The following is a 22,507-nucleotide window of genomic DNA, read 5'->3' on the forward strand; positions in this document are numbered from 1 at the left end:
AATGGAAACTCCCAGCTCCTGGCAATCAACCATATCTGTGTCTGTCTCTCTAGGATTTCCCTATTTTGACATTTCATAGAAATGGAATCATACAATATCTGATTTTCTGTGTCTTACTTCTTTTATTTGGCATACTGTTTTGTGGTCCATCTACCTTATAGTGTATATTAGTACTTGGTTCCTTTTTTATGGCTGAATAATATTTGTGTGTGTGTGTGTGTTTGTTTATTCATTTATCCATTAATGGACATTTGGGTTGTTGACATCTTTTGACTCTTCTGAATAGCATTTCTATGAACATATGTGTTTATGTATTTATTTGGATATCTGTTTTCAATTTGGAGGGTAGATACCTAGGAATAGAATTCCTGGTCATATGGTAATTGTGTTTAACCTTTTGAAGAACTGCCAGAATTTTTCCACATAGCTAAACTGTTTAATGTGTGAGAATTCCAATTTCTCCATATCCTCACTAATGCTTGTTATTTTCCTTTTTTTAAAAAATAATTTTCCTAGTGCATGTGAAGTGGTATTGGCAGAAAGTTTTTTAAATGGCTTAAAGGAAGCTTTTGGATTAACTCTGAAATTTGCTTCCTTTTGCTGTCATGGCAGATAGTCACTATAGTTACCTTTTTACAAGAGGTTTGTTTTTCAAATAGTCTACTGTTAAATGACTGTCATGATTTCGGTTTCAACAAAGCTTAGAAGTCTTGATTCTTTGAAACCCTCATGGTAAGTAATTGCTTCTATGTTGCCCTCATTGTCATAAAATGTAAAAATATAAAAAGAAAAAAAGAACTTTAGAGAGTGTTGGGAACCAACTGATCAGGGAAGTAATAGTTAGTTGACTCGGGATGTGCACTGGAGTCACTTGAGGCATGTTCTGAAGTTCTGTGTGTCCGGCCCCATCACTGGGGATCCTGATTTAGTGAGTGAACTCCAGATTAAGAACCAGTGACCTCATCCAGTCCTCTCTTTTTACAGATGAAGAGGCTGTCACTCCTTGGAATACTTTAACCTATCACAATTATAGTAGAGACAATACCTTGAGGTCTCTGGTTCTCTCTTTCCTTCCATCAGAACTCTGGAAATCAGGAGAGGCTGGTAAAGGAGATGCTTTCCAACCTGGTTAGTCAAGGCTTCCTCCCAACTCTGAAATAGGTGGTGAGCACACTTCCTTTAGTGCCAAGGATACACCATTACTTTTTGTATAAGTAGAAAGAAAAGAATTATGTCAATAAAACTATGATATGATGCTTTCGTATCCCCTATGATTTTTATTTTTATCTAGTTATTTTAGATTTATTTAAGCCTGTAGATGTAGATTTTCATCATTTATCAGCTTTGTGTACATACATACACACACACACACACACACACACACACACACACGAAATAAATTATGTGAGGCATCTCTAAAACTTCATATTCTAAGACTAGCTTTCCGAAATCATTTTTATCTCAGAGCCATCGATACCCATATTTCATACAGACTATTTTACTCTGTGCTGTCAAGAGCTTCAAGGAGGCAGAACTTCTCAGACAGGTGCTTTGCCATGGTCTCTGGAGTTGTCTTTCTAGCCAGTGGCCTCCCTTCTGCAAAGTTTGATGGGAATGATTTTTTGATCTCACTAAACATTTCAGGCAGTGACAAGTCACTTGGTCAACAGTGAATATAATGCTATAGTTAAGGCAAATTTATGAATGTTAAAATTTGAAAAGAAGCATGTGTCCAAGAATTGATGAAATATAGTAAAAGCTTTCTTTCTTTCTTTTTTTTTTTTTTTTTTCTTTTGATCCTTCCATATCCAGAATGCTTCCTGGAAGATGGTCCCCTTCTCACTTTTTTTTTTTTCCCATTTGATCTTTTTGAAGCCTTTTCCAAGGCACAAATGTCCACTTCAAAGATGCTCTGTTTCATTTCTATGGCTTCTGTAACAAATTATACCACTTTAGTGACCTAAGACAATGCAAATTTATTATCCTACACTGTTGTCTTTCAGGAAGTCTGAAATGAGTCTTATTGCCGTAAATGCAAGGTGTCCAAGGACCCAGTTCTCTTCTAGAGACTCTGGGGAAAGAATCCATTTTCTCATGCCCTTTCCAGACTTTAGAGGCTGCCCAGATTCCTTGGCTCATGGTCTCTTTCTCTACCCTCAAAACCAGCACTGAGGAGCTGAGACCTTTTCATGCTGTGACTTGGTTCTCTTCTCTGTCTCCCCCCTTCTGCTTATTAAGGGCCCTTGTGATTATATTGGATCTATACATATTCCCAGGCTTCAGGAATTAGGATGTGGACATCTCTGGGGTCCATTATTCTGCCTACTCTGTCCATGTTCCCTGTGTTGTTTTTCTCCCCCTTTATTAATTGTGGTAAAGCTTTTCCAGATGAGGCATAGAGGGAGAACATTTACCCTGAAGGCAGTGATAAACCACCGAACAGTTTCAAATGGGAAAGTGATATGACCTGCTTTACCCTTTAAAATACCTAGATATGGGAAGCCAGGGCTTGCCAGCATGACGTATTTGAAGGACTCTAATAGGGGAGGCAGGTGGTTCCCCTGCAGCTTGTCATCAGCTGGGCACTGGCTTCATCCCCCTGGCTAGTGCACCTGGACTCAGGTGGTGTTAGATGTATCTTTTGATTTTCAACTCTGGATGTCTGTTGTATTTCCAGCTTATCACTGAGCTTAGTGGGAGGTGCAGGGACAGCAGAGGCTGTTATGTTGATTAGACTGAAAGAGCATGGGATTTTCTTCACACGCTTCTTACTAGATCCTGCCTTGAGAATTTGGCGTCTTGTTTAATTTTTATTTCCTTTTTTTTTTTTTTTTTCATACACACATGTGAACTGTTCATGTAGTAGCAGAGGAAGAGTCTCTGGTTCTCTTTGGAGGCATTCCAGTTATATTGAGATACATAGAAAATCTGAGAATTGTTTATGTACAGTGCCTTGGTTCCCTGTTGTCTTCTCCCCATCCCTTCAACTAGAACTCTGCTAGCTTCTTATATAGTTTGGTCCCTTACCTGCCCCTTTGTAGGACAGGGACGTGTTAAGGTGACTCATGTCCTACCTGTCCTCCAGAGTTAAGTACTTACTAACAACCACCAACAGCACAGAAGCAGCTACCCAACACTGCAGGTACCAGGCGCAATAGACCTTTGAAGGAACAGTCTTGATAGCAGGTAGCTGGCTTTCCACTGCAGATAAATAAAAGGCGACCAAACAGCATGCGTGCACCTTGTGAAAGTATTGGTTAGAGGTTAGTGTGTATTCTCCAAAATGAACTTGACTGGGAATTAAACTCCTCTGTCTTCTTTTTATAGTTGTGGTAGGTTTAGAGTTGTTTTAAAGTAAATTTCATTAGGTCCCATTAATGTCAATCAAACTGTAAATTAAAAAATGCAATTTTTATAACAGGAAATAATTGGATAAAGAAGTCAACATAAAGAATTTTAAATGAATGTGGGTTTGTATTCGTGTTAAAAGCCAAATCTTGGAAGAAGAGACTCTCCATGCCGCCCTCTGATTTTTCTACCTAATTACCAGATAGATCCAGTTTGCTGGAATTGCTTTTAGGGAAATAGTCTTCAGTAAAGAAACAGCTCTGTTGGAATGTTTAAATGGAATTCATCCTACCAGTGAGATTGGATTCCGTGATGTCTCCCCAGTCTCTTTTATATAGGACCTACTTCTGGGTTCATTGTGGCTCTGTGAAATAGAATTGTTGAGGATAGCCAGAAAAAAGAAAGAAAAGAAATGTAAAGGCCTCTCTGTCCCATTATGGTTTTGTTTTTGTTTTTCTTTCTTTCTTTCTTTCTTTCTTTCTTTCTTCCTTTCTTTCTTTCTTTCTTTCTTTCTTTCTTTCTTTCTTTCTTTCTTTCAATAAAGTGGATCAAATCTAAGGGGAGTACCTTATAGCTCCATACGGTGAGCCCTCCAAAATAAGTTTGGTCATGGCAGTTAGCATTCTTAGTTTTCTCAACTCCAGTAATCCACTCACAGTCCAGACCCACTTTCTAATCATAGCCTGGCAGCTGAGTCTTGCGATGCTACTTCCTGAAAATAAAGATGCTGCATTTTTTCCCTACTGCAGTTTACATTGTATTTTGTGACCCTTTGTGTGAGATCCATACCATTTTGATTCCCTGAATTTAAAGCTAAAAATTAAACAATGCAGTAAGAGTATTGTTAGTAGAACATGCTGCAGTGTCAAGAATCTTTACCATAGGACCAGGTTGATGGATTTGCTGAAGAGACACTATAATTCGTCAATCAGTCATTGAGGAGTTACAGTGAATTTTACCCTGTTTCACTTAAGATGCCTGTAAGGTTTTCAGAATCTTTGTTCCAAAAAGTCTGACATCCTTCCCAAGTAAGCTCTCTTTTTATTAGGTGATATACCATTCCAAGTGGTTTTGGTGCTAAGAATAATGAGTAGGAATGTCAGTTACAGATCTTTATACTGGTGAGCTAGACTTAAGTGTGGGTTCAATTAAAAAACACTTCTTTCTTTTTTTCTTTCTCTCTCCCTCCTTCCTTTCCTTTAATTATTTATTTATTTAAGATTTTAAGATTTGTTTATTTATCAGAGAGAGAGAGAGAGAAAGAACACAGGCAAGGAAAGTGGTAGCCAGAGGGGGAAGCAGATTCCCCTCTGAGCAGGGAGCCCGACACGGGGCTCATTCTCAGGACCCTGGAATCATAACCTGAGCCAAAGGCAGCCACTTAATTGATTGAGCCACCCAGGTGTCCAAAAAAAACACTGTCTTTTTAAATGTATTGTTGTAGGGCAGTAAAAGTTTACCTTTCAAAATTATGATTGCCTTACTAATTTGATTTAAGAAAGGCTTATCATTTTTATTTTTTATGTTATGATATATAACTAATTAAAGTATTGATTTTTTTCCCCAATTTACCTGTGTAGTAAAAGTGGTGGGAATGTGTTTTTATTTATTTGTTCCACAGTATGGCATGCAGCTGTACCAGAATTACATGCATCCATATCAAGGTAGAAGTGGCTGTGGTTCTCAGAGTGTCTCACCCATGGTAAGGACCTTCTTTATTAACCTATGTATTTTATATTTACATTATATCAATTTGCAGTAATATTGCATTATAAACGTTCATTACGGTACATCTATGTTCTTTCCTTCAAAGTAACTCTTGAGACACCATCCTAACATAACGTTACTGAATTATTTATTCTAGGATTTCACATGATTGCAGCCTATGTGATATTACATTAGAATAGATAATGTTCTATGCAAAAGAAAATTTGTAAATATTTGAAAGAGTTATGTGAATCATTCTATTACAACATTTGAGGATTTCATTTTAATACAATTTCTAGAGTATTTTTTTTGGGATTGTGGATGTTTCCTTAACCACTGATTTTTGTTGTGGTTTATTTGTTTAATATTGATTTTGGGATTGTAATAGCCTAATATAAAGATGCCAGTGGCTTGGAATTTTAAGAGCTGCACTAAACACAGGTAAGCTCTTGCATTTTGGGCTTCTAACAATAAAATGTTTTAAGGTCTAAGTCCTTGAAAAGCAGACTGCTCTTCAGGAAACCCAAAAACTGCAAGCCAGAATAGAGCTTGTGCATTACATTAAGTCTAACACCACTTCTCAGATTTATACTACCTGCAACTTGAATATTTATTTGCAGACACACACAGAACATCTTTTCCCTTCTTTAGAATCTAATTTTAATTTATTGTGCATTAACACAAGAGATTTGTTTCTGAACTTTAAGCTTATTTTTGGCCATTTTTGTCCTTGCTTCTTAATATTGAGTATATTAGGAATGTGGGTATATGCGCCTGTGTTAGAAATCAGCTAACATGCTGCATTTCCACTTAGGTTAAAAATATGCCCCTCATGGCTGTGACCAAGGAAGGCGCATTTCCCCGCATGTAATGTGGCAGATGAAATGCTCAATTCTAGGAATGAGGCATGAAATAATGTTGATTACAAAGTCTGATAGACTAATAGGGAAAAAAGAACTCCAGTTCTGTAGTTACGTTGCTTTAAGTTATGGAGGAGTAACTTCTCATCTTTGTATCATATTACTTTTAAGCCCTAAAATAAGAAACTAAAGACTGGAATGAATTTTTATAAAAGCAGTGGCCTTAGTTGAGTATTTGTATAATTTGTCAGTACCTTTATCTTTCAATCCACATGTATATAAAGAATAATGGATTTTATCTTAATCCTTTTCTAAATCCTTCTAAATTTCCTTTAGAGTCTAAAGGTATTAGGATGAACATGTTAATAACAGCGGTACATTTAGAGGCTGTTGCCTAGTGTCCTCTTAATCACAGGAGAAAATTGTCATCAACAAAGTACTGTCTAGTCTCATCACTGTCATTAGCTCATAAGCATGGTATTATTCTTGCCACTTCCCCAGAAAGTGGTCCTACTGTTGATCACTGTATACATGGCAGTTTGGATAGTGTGACTTTGCCTGTTCAACATCAGATATAGGAAAGGACACGTCTTGAGTGAATCTAGTAGGCGATAGGGATTCTGTAGGGGCCTGTGGAGGAGGACCTGGCTGTCCTGTATGGCCGTTGTCAAGATCAAACAGAATAGTACTTGAGAATTCTATCTCCACTCTTCTTAACTTACGTGAAGGAAACTGAGATGTTTTGGGAGGTATTTATATGTACTTTGATGTCTATCTAGAATCCCACCTTTCTAGCTTACCACAGAAGAATCAGTGACCTGTATAATGGGTGCCAGTGCTCCTAACCTGCCACTGCTGGTTTTCTTCCAGACACTGTCTTCAGTGAGACTCATAGAAAACTGAGGATACAGTTATATATTTTTAAAGGAACAATATTCTTAACTTCTCCAGGGATACATTTTGAGAAGGAAAATAAGAAAAAAAAAAGTCTTATATTATAATACAACATCCTAGCTATCTACAGCACATCATGGCCACCTCATCTGCCTTTGAAATGAGAATCATCAGCAGATATTTCAGGAAGCCAAATATTTGGCCCTTTTCAGCACAAAGGAGCATCTGTTAGTGGGGTGCTGACTGGACAGCGGGGATGGGAAAAACTGGTCGACTCAAGGCCTTATATTCCTCATTCTTGACCCTGAGCTAGATGTTGAAAACTGCACTCCCTGTACCTCCCCCTCTGTGGTCCATAAAAGACACTGGAAAGAGTCTGTATCTGCCACTGCTTTTACCGTAAGCTGCCTGTGCAACCCTGGTTTAGTCACTGGTAGCCTGCAGTGTATAATAAGGGGGACAGGTGTTTAAGTTTGGGAATTGATAACATCTCTGATGTCTTCTGGCTCTGTCTGAAACAGAGAGAACGATGTCAGGAACTTCTGTGCCCTCTTGCTGAGGACTGTGCTGAAGGTGTATCTCCGTCTTTCAAGCGGGGTGGCAGAGTGTGCCACCGACCTAGACTGCCTGAAAAACATTTCATGTCCAAAGCACACTAGGAGTGGCTGGATCTGAGCTCAGGCTGTGGCTGGGATAATCCAGGGTTTACCCAGGTCTTTTCTTTCTCGAAAAAAGAGAGATGTCCTTAAAATCATGGACCCTTTTCCAGGGTTTGCCCTGTTTATTCCACCAGAAGAAAGAGCTAGAAAAAGGGACCGATGTTTGAGAAATACACTGATTTGGAATGTTATCAACATTGCTTTCTTATGTGAAAGAAATTGAGCTGAAAATGACCTTTTGAGTTCAAGTCAGATTCTGCTTCACGTCTATTTCTTTGTCCACCAAAGGTAAACTATTAATTTTTCATCCGCCACCTGCTATTCAGTAGGAAACATTTGCTATATTCCTGTGTGTTCCCTAGTGTCATTAATGTAGCAAATGAAAATATTTATTTGTGTTGTAGACTCCCTCTAATGTCAAGTAATTATGGAACATGGGACCTTGTTTTATATTCTATCCTATTGTATTGTAGGCAAACAAAAGCAAAAACAACTGGTTATGTTTGTTTTTCTTTTCTAACAGTGTTTATATGTTATCAGGACCTTGTGATTATGGCTCCCATCTTGGCATGTGAAGTAGAGATATTCTAAGGTTAAAGCTATCATTATGATTGAAATTAGTTACTCTGTGGTTTGAGCAAGTGAAGGCTTTTCATTAATGTCAGCAAAACAGAAGGGTATCTGACTGGTCTACAGCCCCACACAGAAGATCATGGGTGGGGTGTGGGAAAGAAGGGCGAGCTAAGGTGTGACAGCAGATAGAGATTGCAGAGACAGCGTCTGTCTGCAAAGAGCAGCTGTCAGTTACAAAGGCTCCTGTAACAAATGGAAGATTGCATGACAGATCTCTAGAAATACAGATGAACCGTAATAAGATTGTGGGCCACTACAGCAGGGTTTAAAGAGGAGCTGGCAAATGCTAATGGTGTAGGATGTATGACGCAGTGATAAGTGAGCCCCTCTTTTTTTTTTTTTTTCCTGTTTTTTTGCTTGGACAGGGTGTTCTTTCAAGCATACATTTAACTACAGTCTCTTAGACTAAGCTAGGAAGGACTGAATCCATGTGGAGAGATATAAAATAGTCTTGAGCAGTGAGTCTCCGTAGGCACACTGCTCTCCCTTTACCAATAGAACTCCCATTCATTGTTTCACTCCTCTAGTAACGAGTAGGGAGTAAGTGTTAAACATTGTCCATGCTGTTTTTGAATATTTTTTTCCCCCTTTGGGAGAATGTTTCTTCTTACAAACTGAGGCTCTTGTCTGGAAATGTGATAAGTATCTTTTTTTTTTAGGATGCATGATGGGAGTGGCACTCTTTGTAAAAAGATGTTTGCAAAGTAGAGCCCTAAACAAAAAGTAAAAATGAAGTCCAGGTTTCGATATTTTCACCTTCAGAGAATATGAAAAGTAACACCAAAGGAAGACTATTATTTGTTTAAATTATGTTTGTTTGGAGATGTCTTCCTTCTCTATCGGTTCTTTTTTTTTGTCAGTCAAATTTATCTTCGCAGCTCTCAGTTTTCCATGGGCATCCTCACCAGATGAAAAAAATATTCACATAGTAAATCATAAAAATTTTAATGCCATGGAATTAGCGGAGTCATTATTTCACTAAATTGTCTTATCTTCCTTTGAAGATGTATGTATTTGAGAGAAAGGGAGAGAGAGGATGCACGCATGGGCACGTGTGCATGAGCTGGGGGAGGGGGAGAGAATCCTCAGGCAGACTCCCCACTGAGTGTGGAGCTCATCATGGGCCTCGATCCCAAGACCCTGAGATCATGACCTGAGCTGAAATCAAGAGTCATTTCTCAACAGACTGAGCCACCTAGACATCACTAAATTTTATTTTCTAAATACAGTTTTAAAATACGTAGTATAGTTTGTTCCGTTGTAAAATAGGAGTACTATTTCTTTCTCAGGAAGTGCTGTAAGTCAATCTAAGTTACAGCTTTTGTCTATTCTAAATTTATAAAACAGCTGCTTTGTCGGTAGAGAGGGTTGACATTTAAATGATAAAGGATGAATCTCAAATCATAATAGAGATTAGTTCAGAAGTGGTGCATCTTTTAGCCACAGAAAGAGTTGCTCCTTTCTAAATTGGTATTTTCCTATTTTACCAGACAGTATGAAGAGATAGGGTTCTTTTAAGAGAAAGACAAGCTAACTCTGAAAGCCTTTAATCTCTTTTCTCAACCACTTAATTCAGTGACCTTAACAAAAACTATGTAACTTATTTAACCAAAATATTTCATAGCACTATTTTTATCTTAAATATTCACTTTTGACTTTTTAAATTTCCTGCCAGCCACCTTTACAATCACATCCTAGAGGGGAAATATATTGTCAGCAAAACACTGAGAGATAACATTCAAAGTTATTTTTGTGGTAAAAAACGTGCGTTTTGTTTTGTTTTGTTTTGTTTTTTTTATTCCAGAGAAGTATATCAGAAAATTCTCTCGTAGCAATGGACTTCTCAGGACAGAAAAGCAGAGTTATAGAAAATCCCACAGAAGCCCTTTCAGTCGCTGTTGAAGAAGGACTTGCTTGGAGGGTACAAATAGCTTCACATTCTTGAAAATATTTATGGTTTGAGTTTGTCTGACCCTAAAAGTTGAAATTTGTTTCCCCTTTCATTGTGCAGAAAAAAGGTTGTTTACGCCTGGCCACCCACGGCAGCCCAACTGCCTCTTCCCAGAGCTCTGCCACAAACATGGGTATGTCTGTGCCTGTTCGCGGGGACTGTTTGGATGGATGGGCACATGGGGGAGGTGACTGGGTAGCTCTGGTGGGAAGAATATGTAATTAAACTGGGAGGATTTCAAAGCTCTGTATTCTTCCATTTTATTTCTTCAGCCATTCACCGGTCCCAGCCATGGTTTCACCACAAAATTTCTAGGGATGAAGCTCAGCGGTTAATTATTCAGCAGGGACTTGTGGATGGGTAAGTTGGGTTTTGAATGGTCGTGATTTTGATTTCTCTTAGAATCGGTAATTACTTAGTTAATACACATAGTTTTGACTTCAAGTTATCATAAAACAGAAGTGACTTTGTTCTGGAGGTTACCATCATATCCTAGTAGTATCTAGATAATACCTGTTGTATTGCGTGTGCTTAGTACTTGTGCGTAAATGAACAGATGACGGAATAGGATCCTCCGCTGTTAACTAGTAACTACTCCTACTACTGTGCCAATATTAGTATCTCAGTTAAAAGTGAACTTGTTGGGGCACCTGGGTGGCTCAGTGGGTTAAGCCTCGCCTTCGGCTTAGGTCATGATCTCAAGGTTCTGGGATCGAGCCCCGCATCCAGCTCTCTGCTCAGCAGGGAGCCTGCTTCCCCCTCTTTCTCTGCCTGCCTCTCTGCCTACTTGTGATCTCTGTCAAATAAATAAATAAAATCTTTAAAAAAAAAAAAAACTGAACTTGTTTTGAGGTGTCAACAACATATAATATGATTCCAAAGTATGGTTTGTGTCATGACATAATCTTACATGTTCTATATAGGTTTAAGTTTGGTGCAGACTGTATTTAGTTAAAAAACTCTGTTTTATATATTTTGACTGCTTGTTTTATTTTTTTCCTCTCTGTTTATATTCCCATTTTCTCTAAATTTTCACAGCTTTAAGTAGTATAAAGCTTTGAAAAGAGTACTTCTTGAGTGTTTCTCATGTCATCTTCTAGTGGGGTACCATGGGAGATAGAAGAGAAATGTAAATTGTATTATGAAATATTTACCATCTGAAGAGTTTTCTTTTTCTCAAATGACTTGGTGTTTCAACTACTTCCTGTAATGCTGGCTAAATTCCCTTTTCAAATGCAGTGCAAATCAAGGAGGCTGTATTGAGGTTTGGATGAGAAACCAGCGTCAATTTAAACAAGTGGTGATGGGGTCTTTTATCTTCAAGGGTTGGCTTAAGATGATGACAAGATTTCAAGGTGATTTAATACTGACATTTGGATAAAGATGCATCTTCACATGGAAGATTATTAACAGCAAGTCAGCATTTCACTAGACTGTATATAAGAGAAGATTTTAATATACTTCTCTATGTGGAGCAGTCTTTTTAGATATAAATTTGAACAATCAGCAGAATTACAATCTGATGAGACCAAGAAGAGAAATAAATCATAAGGAATTGTTAAAATGTTTTGGAGGATTAGAATTTCCCTACTTTCAAGCCTAGTTTTTATAAGTTGAATGAAATAACTACATAAAGAATGGTAATATCTTTATTTTTTATTATTTTTTAAATTTTTAATAAAAAATGGAGGAAGGGGGGCAGAATCCTTTGGAAAGATGTGATGATGCCAGGCAGTCCACTAGATGGTAGTGGTGATCCACTCGGGGATGGGAAGGAATCACAGCGTGCTTTATGAGTGAACCTCCCTTTTGTCCCATCTCCCAGTGATGTAATGTAGGAATCTCACACGGGACAAATGAAATGCATAATCTCATCCGACATCTGTGATCGCTCAAATTCCGTGCCCAGGCACAGTGAGATTAACATTGGAGTCACCAGCGGGGATTGTTTGCACAATCTGTTTGCCAACAATTAACACAAAGCTGGTTTTTGCCCCGTATTGCCAGTAAATAAGAATCCACGCCTGGCAGCGTTTTTCCTCTTAGGTCATTAGGTCATGTGTTATATTTTGCTAGCCTGACGTTATAGAGGCTTTTCTGCTGCATTCTTCTAGATTAAAATATATGTTGCTTGGGTGTTTCTTTTCCTTAAGACATTGTACTCAAACATTGAATAGATGATTTCAGGGTTGATATTTTTAGAATATATTCATTTCTCACTTTCTGTTGTATATGTAACATAGGAACCAGAGTCAAAAGAAAAAGGGGGATCAGTGTTGAAGAGGGGTTTAAAATGATTTCATTCTAAGCAATTTTCTCTTTTCAGGGACTAACGTAATGCAGTAGTTCAAGTAATAATACGCTAATGCCCCATTCTCTGCACAAACTTGTTACATGTAAATACCCAATTCTCCAATGGAAGAAGAACATAGCACTAATTATTGATGTCAGCATAGCATTATGTTGCTTATTATGAGTGAACAATCTGACGAATGGGCTGTATATTTATCCTATTAAAATGAAATTAGCACTGATGACAGTTTTATAGAATAAGATTATGTTATACCATATTGCTTACCATGTTGGATACTCTCATCTTTGAATACACAGAAAAGGAGAACTCTGGCTACATTTATAAATATATTTCCTGGGTTTGTTACATGCTATATATTTATGAAATATGTGAGTAAATATAGAAACATATTAAAATTCCTTCTCTCTCTTTAGAGTTTTCTTGGTACGGGATAGTCAGAGTAACCCCAAAACTTTCGTACTGTCAATGAGTCATGGACAAAAAATAAAGCATTTTCAAATTATACCAGTAAGTAATTTGTGACTTCACATTCGTATATTAGAGATGATCTTAATGCATCAGCTTTTGGAAACTTTGGTTTCCTTTGGATCTTTTATTAAATATAACTGGGGAGCTTGTGTTTTGACTAGACTTAAGTTTGGCAGAAATGATTTTATGAGCCTGAATTCATATAAGATATACAGGAATTATAAAAATTAAATTTCCCTTTTTCCATGAAATATGATTTACCAATATTGTATAGACCCCATGCCGCCTATTGTTAAAAGGCCACCAAAGATTCTTTCTGAATTCTACTAGCGGTTCTCTAAAAACCATTATTTTCAAACCCTTGCTCCTTTCTTATCTCAAACAGGTTTTTTTGTTTTCCTAGTTTTGTTTTTAATCATGATGGATAGATACACAGGTGCTGCAGAACCGGAGAACATTTAAACCATTCTGAGCACATTTCAAAAATATCTATAATTCTGTTTCTCAGTGGCACAACTTGGCTTTGGGATATTTGCTGCTCTCCTGCTGATATTCTCCGTGTGTGTGTGCATGTGTGTATGCACATGATCTGTGTGTCGGAACCTGGTGATGTGGAATAGAGATCCCATCTATTTTCAGGGAAGTTTTACATATGATTGCTACCTTGCTAGCGTTTCCTTTTGAATGGCCTCTTTTTGGAATTATCCAAAGTCTGTATGAAGTATCTTCCCAACTTCACTGTGTATGCACATAATGCCCCTGGGTGAGTATGAGTTGTTGAATGTCACCAGGCCTCACTGCCAGGAAAAAAAGCAGCAGCAGAAGAAGCAGCTGTCATCCTCTTAACATAATGTTTGGTTGCTTCAGAATCAATTTACGGATAGAAATTATATGACTATTTCTTTCTAATACACTAAGTGAGGCTGTTAGACAACATTCAGATACGGAGATTAATGTCTGTGGGAGCATTAACATCTTCTGTTTACTTTTATACTGAATAGTGCAGATTTCTCACCGTTTCTTGATTTATAGTAGTCACACTATTCTAACTACAGAATGTTGGAAGAATTTGAGGTAGAGAAAGTAGAGCCACCCGGTGCATCCTAGGGTCAGATGATATTTCATCTGTGTACAAGTAAAGTTACAGAAAAAAAGTGGACCCATCATAAGGGTTTTTTCCCCACTATCTTTAGTTTTGTCCACCTGTTCATTTTAGTGTCTGAAGACACAGTATGCAATAGAGTATGGCTGTCCTTGTGGGTTTTCACCCTTCTTACCAGTTTGCTGTTTTTCCCTCCACTAGGTGGAGGATGATGGGGACCTGTTCCACACTCTGGACGATGGCCACACGAGATTTACGGATCTAATCCAGCTGGTGGAGTTCTATCAACTCAATAAGGGTGTTCTTCCTTGCAAGTTGAAACATTATTGTGCTAGGATTGCTCTTTAACCAAACCAGAAGTGACTTGTTAAACTGTTGAAGAAAAAGGACTCACAACGGGAAAAAAAAAAAAAAAAAGAAAAGAAAGAAAAAAGAAAAGAAAAAGAAAGACTGTAACCAAGGGAGAAAAATGTTGCCGTGGTGAAAAGAATCTATTTCACCTACAAGTTACAAAAAATAGCTTGTGCATTGCAGATAAGCAAAGATTTGGATTGACATTACATTCATCATCTAAAATTCATTAGTTAAAATTAAATCTTGGAAAAAATGATTTGGTGTGTTCTTGTGTGATTTTACATAACTATAGTATTTTCATCAAATATGCATATAAAACATCTCTCTGTCCTCATTTACTAGAGTAACGTTTGAATTCTCAAACACAAAATATGAAGAAAACTTGAAGGTTCTGGATGAATTATTTGCAGACTGGATTTCAATTACAGTGCTTGTTTGTAACTTAGGAAGAATGATAAAATCTCAAGCTATCAATTGAAAAAGTTACCCACAACTTGTTAATAAAACTAAAAAGTATTTTTGAATATTATATATTTTCTGAGTTTATTATAATCTTAAAATTGAATCGTATTTTCAAGTATCAGTTTAAAATTATTTTTGAAATATATTGGGTTTTTTTTCAGGGTAACTTTTATTAGGTTCTTAAATTATTACTATACTATAATATTTACACTGTACCTATTAGTGGTACATTATTGATTGCATTTTATTTCACTCTTTAAAGACTAACCAGAACTATCTTAACCGGAACTATCTTTTCAAAGAAAATGATCAAGATCTAGAAGGGCCTTACATAATTTGCACATGACTTCTTGTGGCCTATAATCTGGGACAGTGGTCACCTGATATTTCACATTTGCCCCTGCTGTAACTTTCAGAAAGCTCTTGATATCCTTTCACTACTTGATCATGAACCTGATCAAAATTGGTGAGATCAAAGATTCAGTTTATGATGTCTCTAATAGGCAAATTTGTGCTATTCTTTTAAAAACTCAAAACACTCACCTCCCTTATCACCTCTCTGAGACCATGTGGGAAGTTTTTGTTGGGATTCTGTGACTCTTTTTCCTTTTTGTGGGACAATTCAGTGTTCAAAAAAAAGAAAAGAAAAACATCAAATTAAAATCATTCAAAATATGCTCATCTCCTCTAATTGATCCTGTAACAACATTGTGGGAAAGTTAGGATGATTTTTTGAAAACATCTCAAAAATACGTTCTGTGGTTTTACATAAAGGTTTTACATTTTTGACAACAAAGCATCTGAAAACCTTCACGAAGTGCTACTAAATCAGTTATTACTGAAAAAATATTGGTGAATGTAAAAAAAAATATTCAGTTTACTTTCAGCCCAGGCAAACCCAATTCTTAAAACACTGAAACTTAGAACATGACTCTGATGTTATAAAATATCCATCTGGTGTCCACAAGGGCTCGGAAGACACACAGAACCTCCATCCACATGGAAGGGTGAGAGGTCAACAACATTGGCCCTTTCAACCTTTCAGAATAGCCTGAGTATTTCTGACTTATTTCCAATTTATAAAAGTAGTTTGTGTTTTGAACTGAAATGAATTTTCTCATTTTGCACCCAGTTTAAATTGACAATATCAGAGGATGTCATATTTTAAATACTAGACTTGTAAATTGACCAACCTGTGCTTGTCTTTGTTATTTGTGTCTCTGGCTTCATTCACAATCTAAATTTATTATTGTGCAGCCTGGATGTTGTATGTAGCTGCTTACTTTGATCTTAAAGCATGAGTCAAGCAAAATTGCTGAGGAAAGGTAGACCTTATTCTTCATGATTCCTTCTGATAAATAGGGTTTTGAATGTGTGTTTGCGTGTACATGTGTGTAAATCTGATATAAAATTAAATCTGAAAATATCAGACATATTCAGCATTAGTTCAGCATTAAAGTGGATTTCCAAGAAAAATGTGAATTATCTTTGGGTTACTTTTTCATTTGATACAGTCAAGTTCTACTATCTTGTACCATTTCAGATAAGAATTAGGATATCTGAGTTCTTTACTTCTTTTTTCTTTTTTTTTAAAATTAACATATAATGTATTATTAGCTTCAGGGGTACAGGTCTATTAATCACCAGTCTTACACACTTCACAGCATTCACCATACCACATGCCTTCCCCAGTGTCCATAACCTAGCCACCCTGTCTCTCCCCTGCTCTCCAGCAAACCTCAGTTTGTTTCCTGAGATTAAGAGTCTCTTATGGTTTGTCTCGCTCCCTGGTCCCATCTTGTTTTTTTCCCTCCCTTCCCCCCATGACCCCCCACTCTGCCTCTCAAATTCTTCATATCAGAGAGATCATATGATAATTGTCTTTCTCTGACTGACTTATTTCACTTAGCGTAATGCCCTCTAATTCCATCCATGTTGTTGCAATTGGCAAGATTTTGTGTTCTTTTGATGGCTGCATAGGAGTCCGTTGTATATATATATATCACATCTTCTTTATCCATTCATCTGTTGATGGGCATGTAGGTTCTTTCCATAGTTTGGCTATTGTGGACATTGCTGCTATAAACATTTGGGTGCACTGCCACTTCAGATCCCTACATTTGAATCTTTAGGGTAAATACCCAGTAGTGCCATTGCTGGATCTTCTTTATCTATTCATCAGTCAATGGACACTCAGGTTTTTTGCATGATTTGGCTACTGTTGATAATGCTGCTATAGACATCGGGGTGCATGTGCCCCTTTGAACTGGTATTTTTGTATCCTTTGAGTGTATATCTAGTAGTGCAATTGCTGGGTTGTAGGGTAACAATTTTCAGCTTTTTGAGGAATCTCCATGCTGTTTTCCAGAGTGGTTGCACCAGCTTGCATTCCCACCAACAGCGTAGGAGGGCTCCCCTTTCTCCGAATCCTCACCAACATCTGTTGTTTCCTGACTTGTTGATTTTAGCCATTCTGACTGGTATGAGGTGGTATCTCATTGTGGTTTTGATTTGTATTTCCCTGATCCAGAGTGATGTTGAGCACTTTTTCGTGTGTCTGTTGTTCATTAGGATGTCTTGTTTACAAAAACATCTGTTCATGTCGTCTGCCCATTTCTTGGTTGGATTATTTGTTCTTTGGGAGTTGAGTTTGATAAGTTCTTTATAGATTTTGGATACTAGCCCTTTATCTGACATGTCATTTTGCAAATATCTACTCACATTCTGTCAGCTGTCTTGGTTTTGTTGACTGTTTCCTTTGCTGTGCAAAAGCTTTTTATATTGATGTAGTCCCAGTAGTTCACTTTTGCCCTTGCTTCCCTTGTCTTTGGTGATATTTCTAGGAAGAAGTTGCTGCATCTGATATCCAAGAGTTTTCTGCGTGTGTTCTCCTCAAGGATTTTGATGGATTCCTGTCTCACATTGAGGTCTTTCATCCATTTTGAGTCTATTTTTGTATGTGGTGTAAGGAAATGGTCCAGTTTCATTCTTGTGCATGTGGCTGTCCAATTTTCCCAACACCATCTGTTGAAAAGACGGTCTTTTTTCCATTGAACATTCTTTCGTGCTTTGTCAAAGATTAGTTGGCCGTAGAGTTGATGGTCGATTTTTGGGCTCTCTATTCTGTTTCCTTGATCTATATGTCTGTTTTTGTGCCAGTACCATACTGTCTTAATGATTACAGCTTTGTAATAGAGTTTGAAGTCTGGAATTGTGTTGCCACCAACTTTGGTTTTCTTTTTCAACATTCCTCTGGCTATTCAGGGTCTTTTCTGGTTTCATATAACTTTTAGGATTATTCCATTTCTTTGGAAAAAAAGTTGATGGTATTTTGATGAGAATTGCATTAAATTTGTAGATTGCTCTAGGTAGCATAGACATTTTCACAGTATTTGTTCTTCCAATCCATGAGCAAGGAACATTTTTCCATTTCTTTGTGTCTTCCTCAATTTCTTTCCTGAGAGCTTTATAGTTTTCTGAGGGCAGATTCTTTGCTGCTTTAGTTAGGTTTGTTCCTAGGTATCTTATGTTTTTGGGTGGAATTGTAAATGGGATCAACTCCTTAATTTCTCTTTCTTCTTTCTTGCTGTTGGTATATAGAAATACAACTGATTTCTGTGCATTGATTTTATATCCTGATGCTTTACTGAATTCCTGTATGAGTTCTAGCAGTTTTGGAGTGGAGTCTTTTGGGTTTTACACATAAAGCATCACATCATCTCAAAGAGTGAGTGTTGAACTTCTTTGCTGATTTGGGTGCCTTTTATTTCTTTTTGTTGTCTGATTGCAGAGGCTAGGACTTTTAGTAGTATGTTGAATAGCAGTGGTGATAGTGGACAGCCCTGCTGTGTTCCTCACCTTAAAGGAAAAGCTCTCAGTTTTTCCCCCATTGAGAATAATATTTGCTGTGGGTTTTTCATAGATGGCTTTTATGATATTGAGGTATGTATCCTCTATCCCTACATTGTGAAGAATTTTGATCACGCAAGGATGCTGTACTTTGTCAAATGCTTTTTCAACATCTATTGAGAGTATCATATGGTTCTTGTTCTTTCTTTTATTAATGTATTGTATCACATTGATTGATTTGTGGATGTTGAACCAACCTTGCAGCCCTGGAGTAGATCCCATTTGGTCATGGTGAATAATCCTTTTAATGTACTGTTGGATCCTATTGGCTAGTATTTTGGTGAGAATTTTTGCATCTGTGTTCATCAAGGATATTGGTCTGTAATTCTCCTTTTTGGTGGGGTCTTTGTCTGGTTTTGGGATCAAGGTGATGCTGGCCTCATAAAATGAATTTGGAAGTTTTCCTTCCATTTCTATTTTTTGGAACAGTTTCAAGAGAATAGGTATTAATTCCTCTTTAGATGTTTGGTAGAATTCCCCTGCAAAGCTGTCTGGCCGTGGGTTTTTGTTTGTTGGGAGATTTTTGATAACTGCTTCAATCTCCTTACTGGTTAGGGGTCTCTTCAGGTTTTCTATTTCTTCCTGGATCAGTTTTGGTAGTTTATATGTCTCTAGGAAGGCATTCATTTCTCCCAGATTGTCAAATCTGCTGGTGCATAGCTGCTCATAATATGTTCTTATAATTTTTTGTATTTCTTTGGTGTTGGCTGTGATCTCTCCTCTTTCATTCATGATTTTATTAATTTGGGTCCTTTCTCTTTTCTTTTTGATAAGTCTGGCCAGGAGTTTATCAATCTTATTAATTCTTTCAAAGAACCAGCTCCTAGTTTTGTTGATTTGTTCTACTGGTCTTTTGGTTTCTGTTTCATTGAGTTCTGCTCTGATCTTTATTTCTCTTCTCCTGCTGGGTTTAGGATTTCCTTGCTGTTCTATTTCCAGCTTCTTTAGGTGTAGGATTAGGTTAGGTACTTGAAGGCTTTCTTGTGTCTTGAGAAAGGCTTGTATGGCTATTTACTTTTCTTTCAGGACCGCCTTTGCTGTGTCCCAAAGATTTTGAACAATTGTGTTTTCATTTTCATTTGTTTCCATGGATTTTTTGAATTCTTTAATTTACTGGTTGACCCATTCATTCTTTAGTAGGATGCTCTTTAGCCTCTATGTATCTGAGTTCTTTCCAACTTTCCACTTGTGGTTGAGTCTAGTTTCAAAGCATCATGGTCTGAAAATATGCAGGTAATAATCCCAATATTTTCGTACTGGTTTCGTACTAGTGACCCAGGATGTGACCTATTCTAGAGAATGTTCCATGTGTATTAGAGAAGAGTGTGTATTCTGTTGCTTTGGGATGGAATGTTCTGAATATATCTGTGATGTCCATCTGTTCCAGTGTGTCATTTAAAGCCTTTATTTCCTTGTTGCTCTTTTGCTTAGATTATCAGTCCTTTCCAGTGAGGGGGGGTGTTAAAGTCCCCTACTATTATTGTATTATTGTCAATGTGTTTCTTTGATTTTGTTATTAATTGGTTTATATAATTGGCTGCTTCCATGTTAGGAGCATAGATATTTAAAATTGTTAGTTCTTCTTTTTGGACAGACCCTTTAAGTGTGATATAGTGTCCTTTTCCTCTCTTACTATAGTCGTTGGCTTAAAATCTAATTTATCTGATATAAGGATTGACACCCAGCTTTCTTTTGATGTCCGTTACATGGCAAATTATTTTTCACCCCCTCACTTAAATCTGGAGGTGTCTTTGGGTCTAAAATGAGTGTCTTACAGACAACATATCGATGGTTCTTATTTTTTTAATCCATTCTGATACCCTGTAACTATTGATTGGGGCATTTAGCCCATTTACATTTTAGCTAACTTGAAAAATATTAAATTAGTGCCCTTGTATTGCCTACAAGATGACTGTTCCTGTAGATTGTCTCTGTTCCTCTCTGGTCTGTTACTTTTATGTCTCTCTTTGCTTAGATGACTCCTTTCAATATTTCCTGTAGGCCTGTTTGGTGTTTGCAATTTCTTTAATTTTTGTTTGTCCTGGAAGCTTTTTGTCTTTCCTTCTATTTTCAATGACAGCCTAGCTGGATATAGTATTCTTGGCTGCATATTCTTCTCATTTAGTGTTCTGAATATATCATGCCTGTCCTTTGTGGCCTACCACATCTCTGCAGATAGGTCTGCTGCCAATCTAATATTTCTACCATTGTAGTTTATAGACCTCTTGTCCCAAGCTGCTTTCAGGATTTTCCTCTGTCACTGAGACTTGTAAGTTTTACTGTTAGATGACAGAGTGTTGACCTATTTTTATTGATTTTGATGGGGGTTCTCTGTGCCTCCTGGATTTTGCTGCTTGTTCCTTTGCCAAATTAAGGGAAATTCCTTGCTATAACTTGCTCCAATACACCTTCTGCCCTTCTCACTCCTTCTTCTTCTGGGATCCCAATTATTCTAATATTGCTTCATCTTATGATATCACTTATCTCTCAAATTCTCCCCTCTGGTCCAGTAGTTGTATATATATATATATATATATATATTTTTTTTTTTTTTTTTTTTTTTTTTTTTTACCCCTCAGCTTTTTTATTCTCCATCATTTGGTCTTCTATATCACTAATTCTCTCTTCTGCCTCATTTATCCTAGTAGTAAGAGCCTCCATTTTTAAAAAAAGATTTTATTTATTTATTTGACAGACAGAGATCACAAGTAGGCAGAGAGGTAGGCAGAGAAATAAGGGGAAGCAGGCTCTCCACTGAGCAGAGAGCCCAATGCGGGGCTTGATCCCAGAACCCTGGGATCATGACCTGAGCTGAAGGCAGAGGCTTTAACCCACTGAGCCACCCAGGTGCCCCTCCATTTTTGATTGCCCCTCATTAATAGCTTTTTTTATTTCAACTTGGTTAGAATTTAGTTCTTTAATTTCTCCAGAAAGGGATTTTACTTCTCCAGAAAGGAATTCTCTAGTATCTTCCATGCTTTTTTGGAGCCCAGCTAGCACCTTGATAATCATCATTCTGAACTCTAGTTCTGACATCTTACTAGTGTCCATATTGATTAGGTCCCTAGCCATTGGTGCTGCCTCTTGTTTTTTTGTTTTTTTGTTTTTTGAGGTGAGTTTTTCTGCCTTGTCGTTTTATCCAGATAAGAAAAAAAAAAAAGAAAAAGAAAAGAAGGGAAAAGAAAATGAAAAGAATAAATGAATGAGAGAACAAAATACTAAAAGGGTAGCAACTACCTCAGAAAAATATACACTAACTAAATCAGAAGAGACCCAAAACTGGTGGGAGAAGAAAGGAGAAAGAGAGAGTGAAAGAAAGAAAGAAGAAAAAAAATATATATATATATTTTTTCCTGGCATAGACAGTATATATATATATATATATATATATATATATATATATATATATATGTGTGTGTGTGTGTGTGTATAGAAGAAACTGCCTCCCAAAATTTTAAAGAAAGAAAAACTTATATATATACAAAATAAGGGTGAACACCATGAAGGGATGGAATATGGCTATAATGATGAAAATTCAAAAAGATCCTGAAAAAGGAACTGTGAAGATAAAAATTTGGTTGAATAAAGAAAAAAAAAAAAGGAAATAATGTGATCAGGCTGGAGACTAGAACAAAGCCGTTTACTAGATTAGGGTATATTTTGATCTGTTAGAAGAAACTGTATCCCAAAATTTTAAAGAAAGAAAAACCTATACGTATACCAAAAATAAGGTTAAATGCTTTGAAGGGATAGAATATGACTATAACAATGAAAATTTAAAAAGATTTTTAGGAAGGCATTGATAAGATAAAATAGTTTAAAAAAGGTTAAAATAGGGGAGACTGG

The 22,507-nt window shown here is 36.9% G+C and overlaps 1 protein-coding gene across 5 annotated transcripts in view; it reads left to right on the forward strand.

The window, feature by feature from the left end:
• Positions 1–14,546, forward strand: part of GRB14 (growth factor receptor bound protein 14) — a 113,947-nt gene extending 99,401 nt beyond the window's left edge. For 3 of the 5 annotated variants that reach the window (XM_059167156.1, XM_059167158.1, XM_059167160.1), the window contains 6 exons: positions 4,970–5,050; positions 9,906–10,022; positions 10,113–10,185; positions 10,325–10,412; positions 12,780–12,873; positions 14,138–14,546. In XM_059167156.1, coding sequence (XP_059023139.1) covers positions 4,970–5,050; positions 9,906–10,022; positions 10,113–10,185; positions 10,325–10,412; positions 12,780–12,873; positions 14,138–14,284 — 600 coding nt within the window. In that variant the 3' untranslated portion in view covers positions 14,285–14,546. The remainder of the gene's footprint in view (positions 1–4,969; positions 5,051–9,905; positions 10,023–10,112; positions 10,186–10,324; positions 10,413–12,779; positions 12,874–14,137) is intronic. The other 2 variants (XM_059167159.1, XM_059167157.1) reach the window with 2 other exon arrangements.
• The last annotated feature ends 7,961 nt before the right edge of the window (positions 14,547–22,507 follow it).

Source organism: Mustela lutreola, chromosome 3 (genome assembly GCF_030435805.1).
Source record: "Mustela lutreola isolate mMusLut2 chromosome 3, mMusLut2.pri, whole genome shotgun sequence".
Taxonomy (NCBI): Eukaryota; Metazoa; Chordata; class Mammalia; order Carnivora; family Mustelidae; genus Mustela; species Mustela lutreola.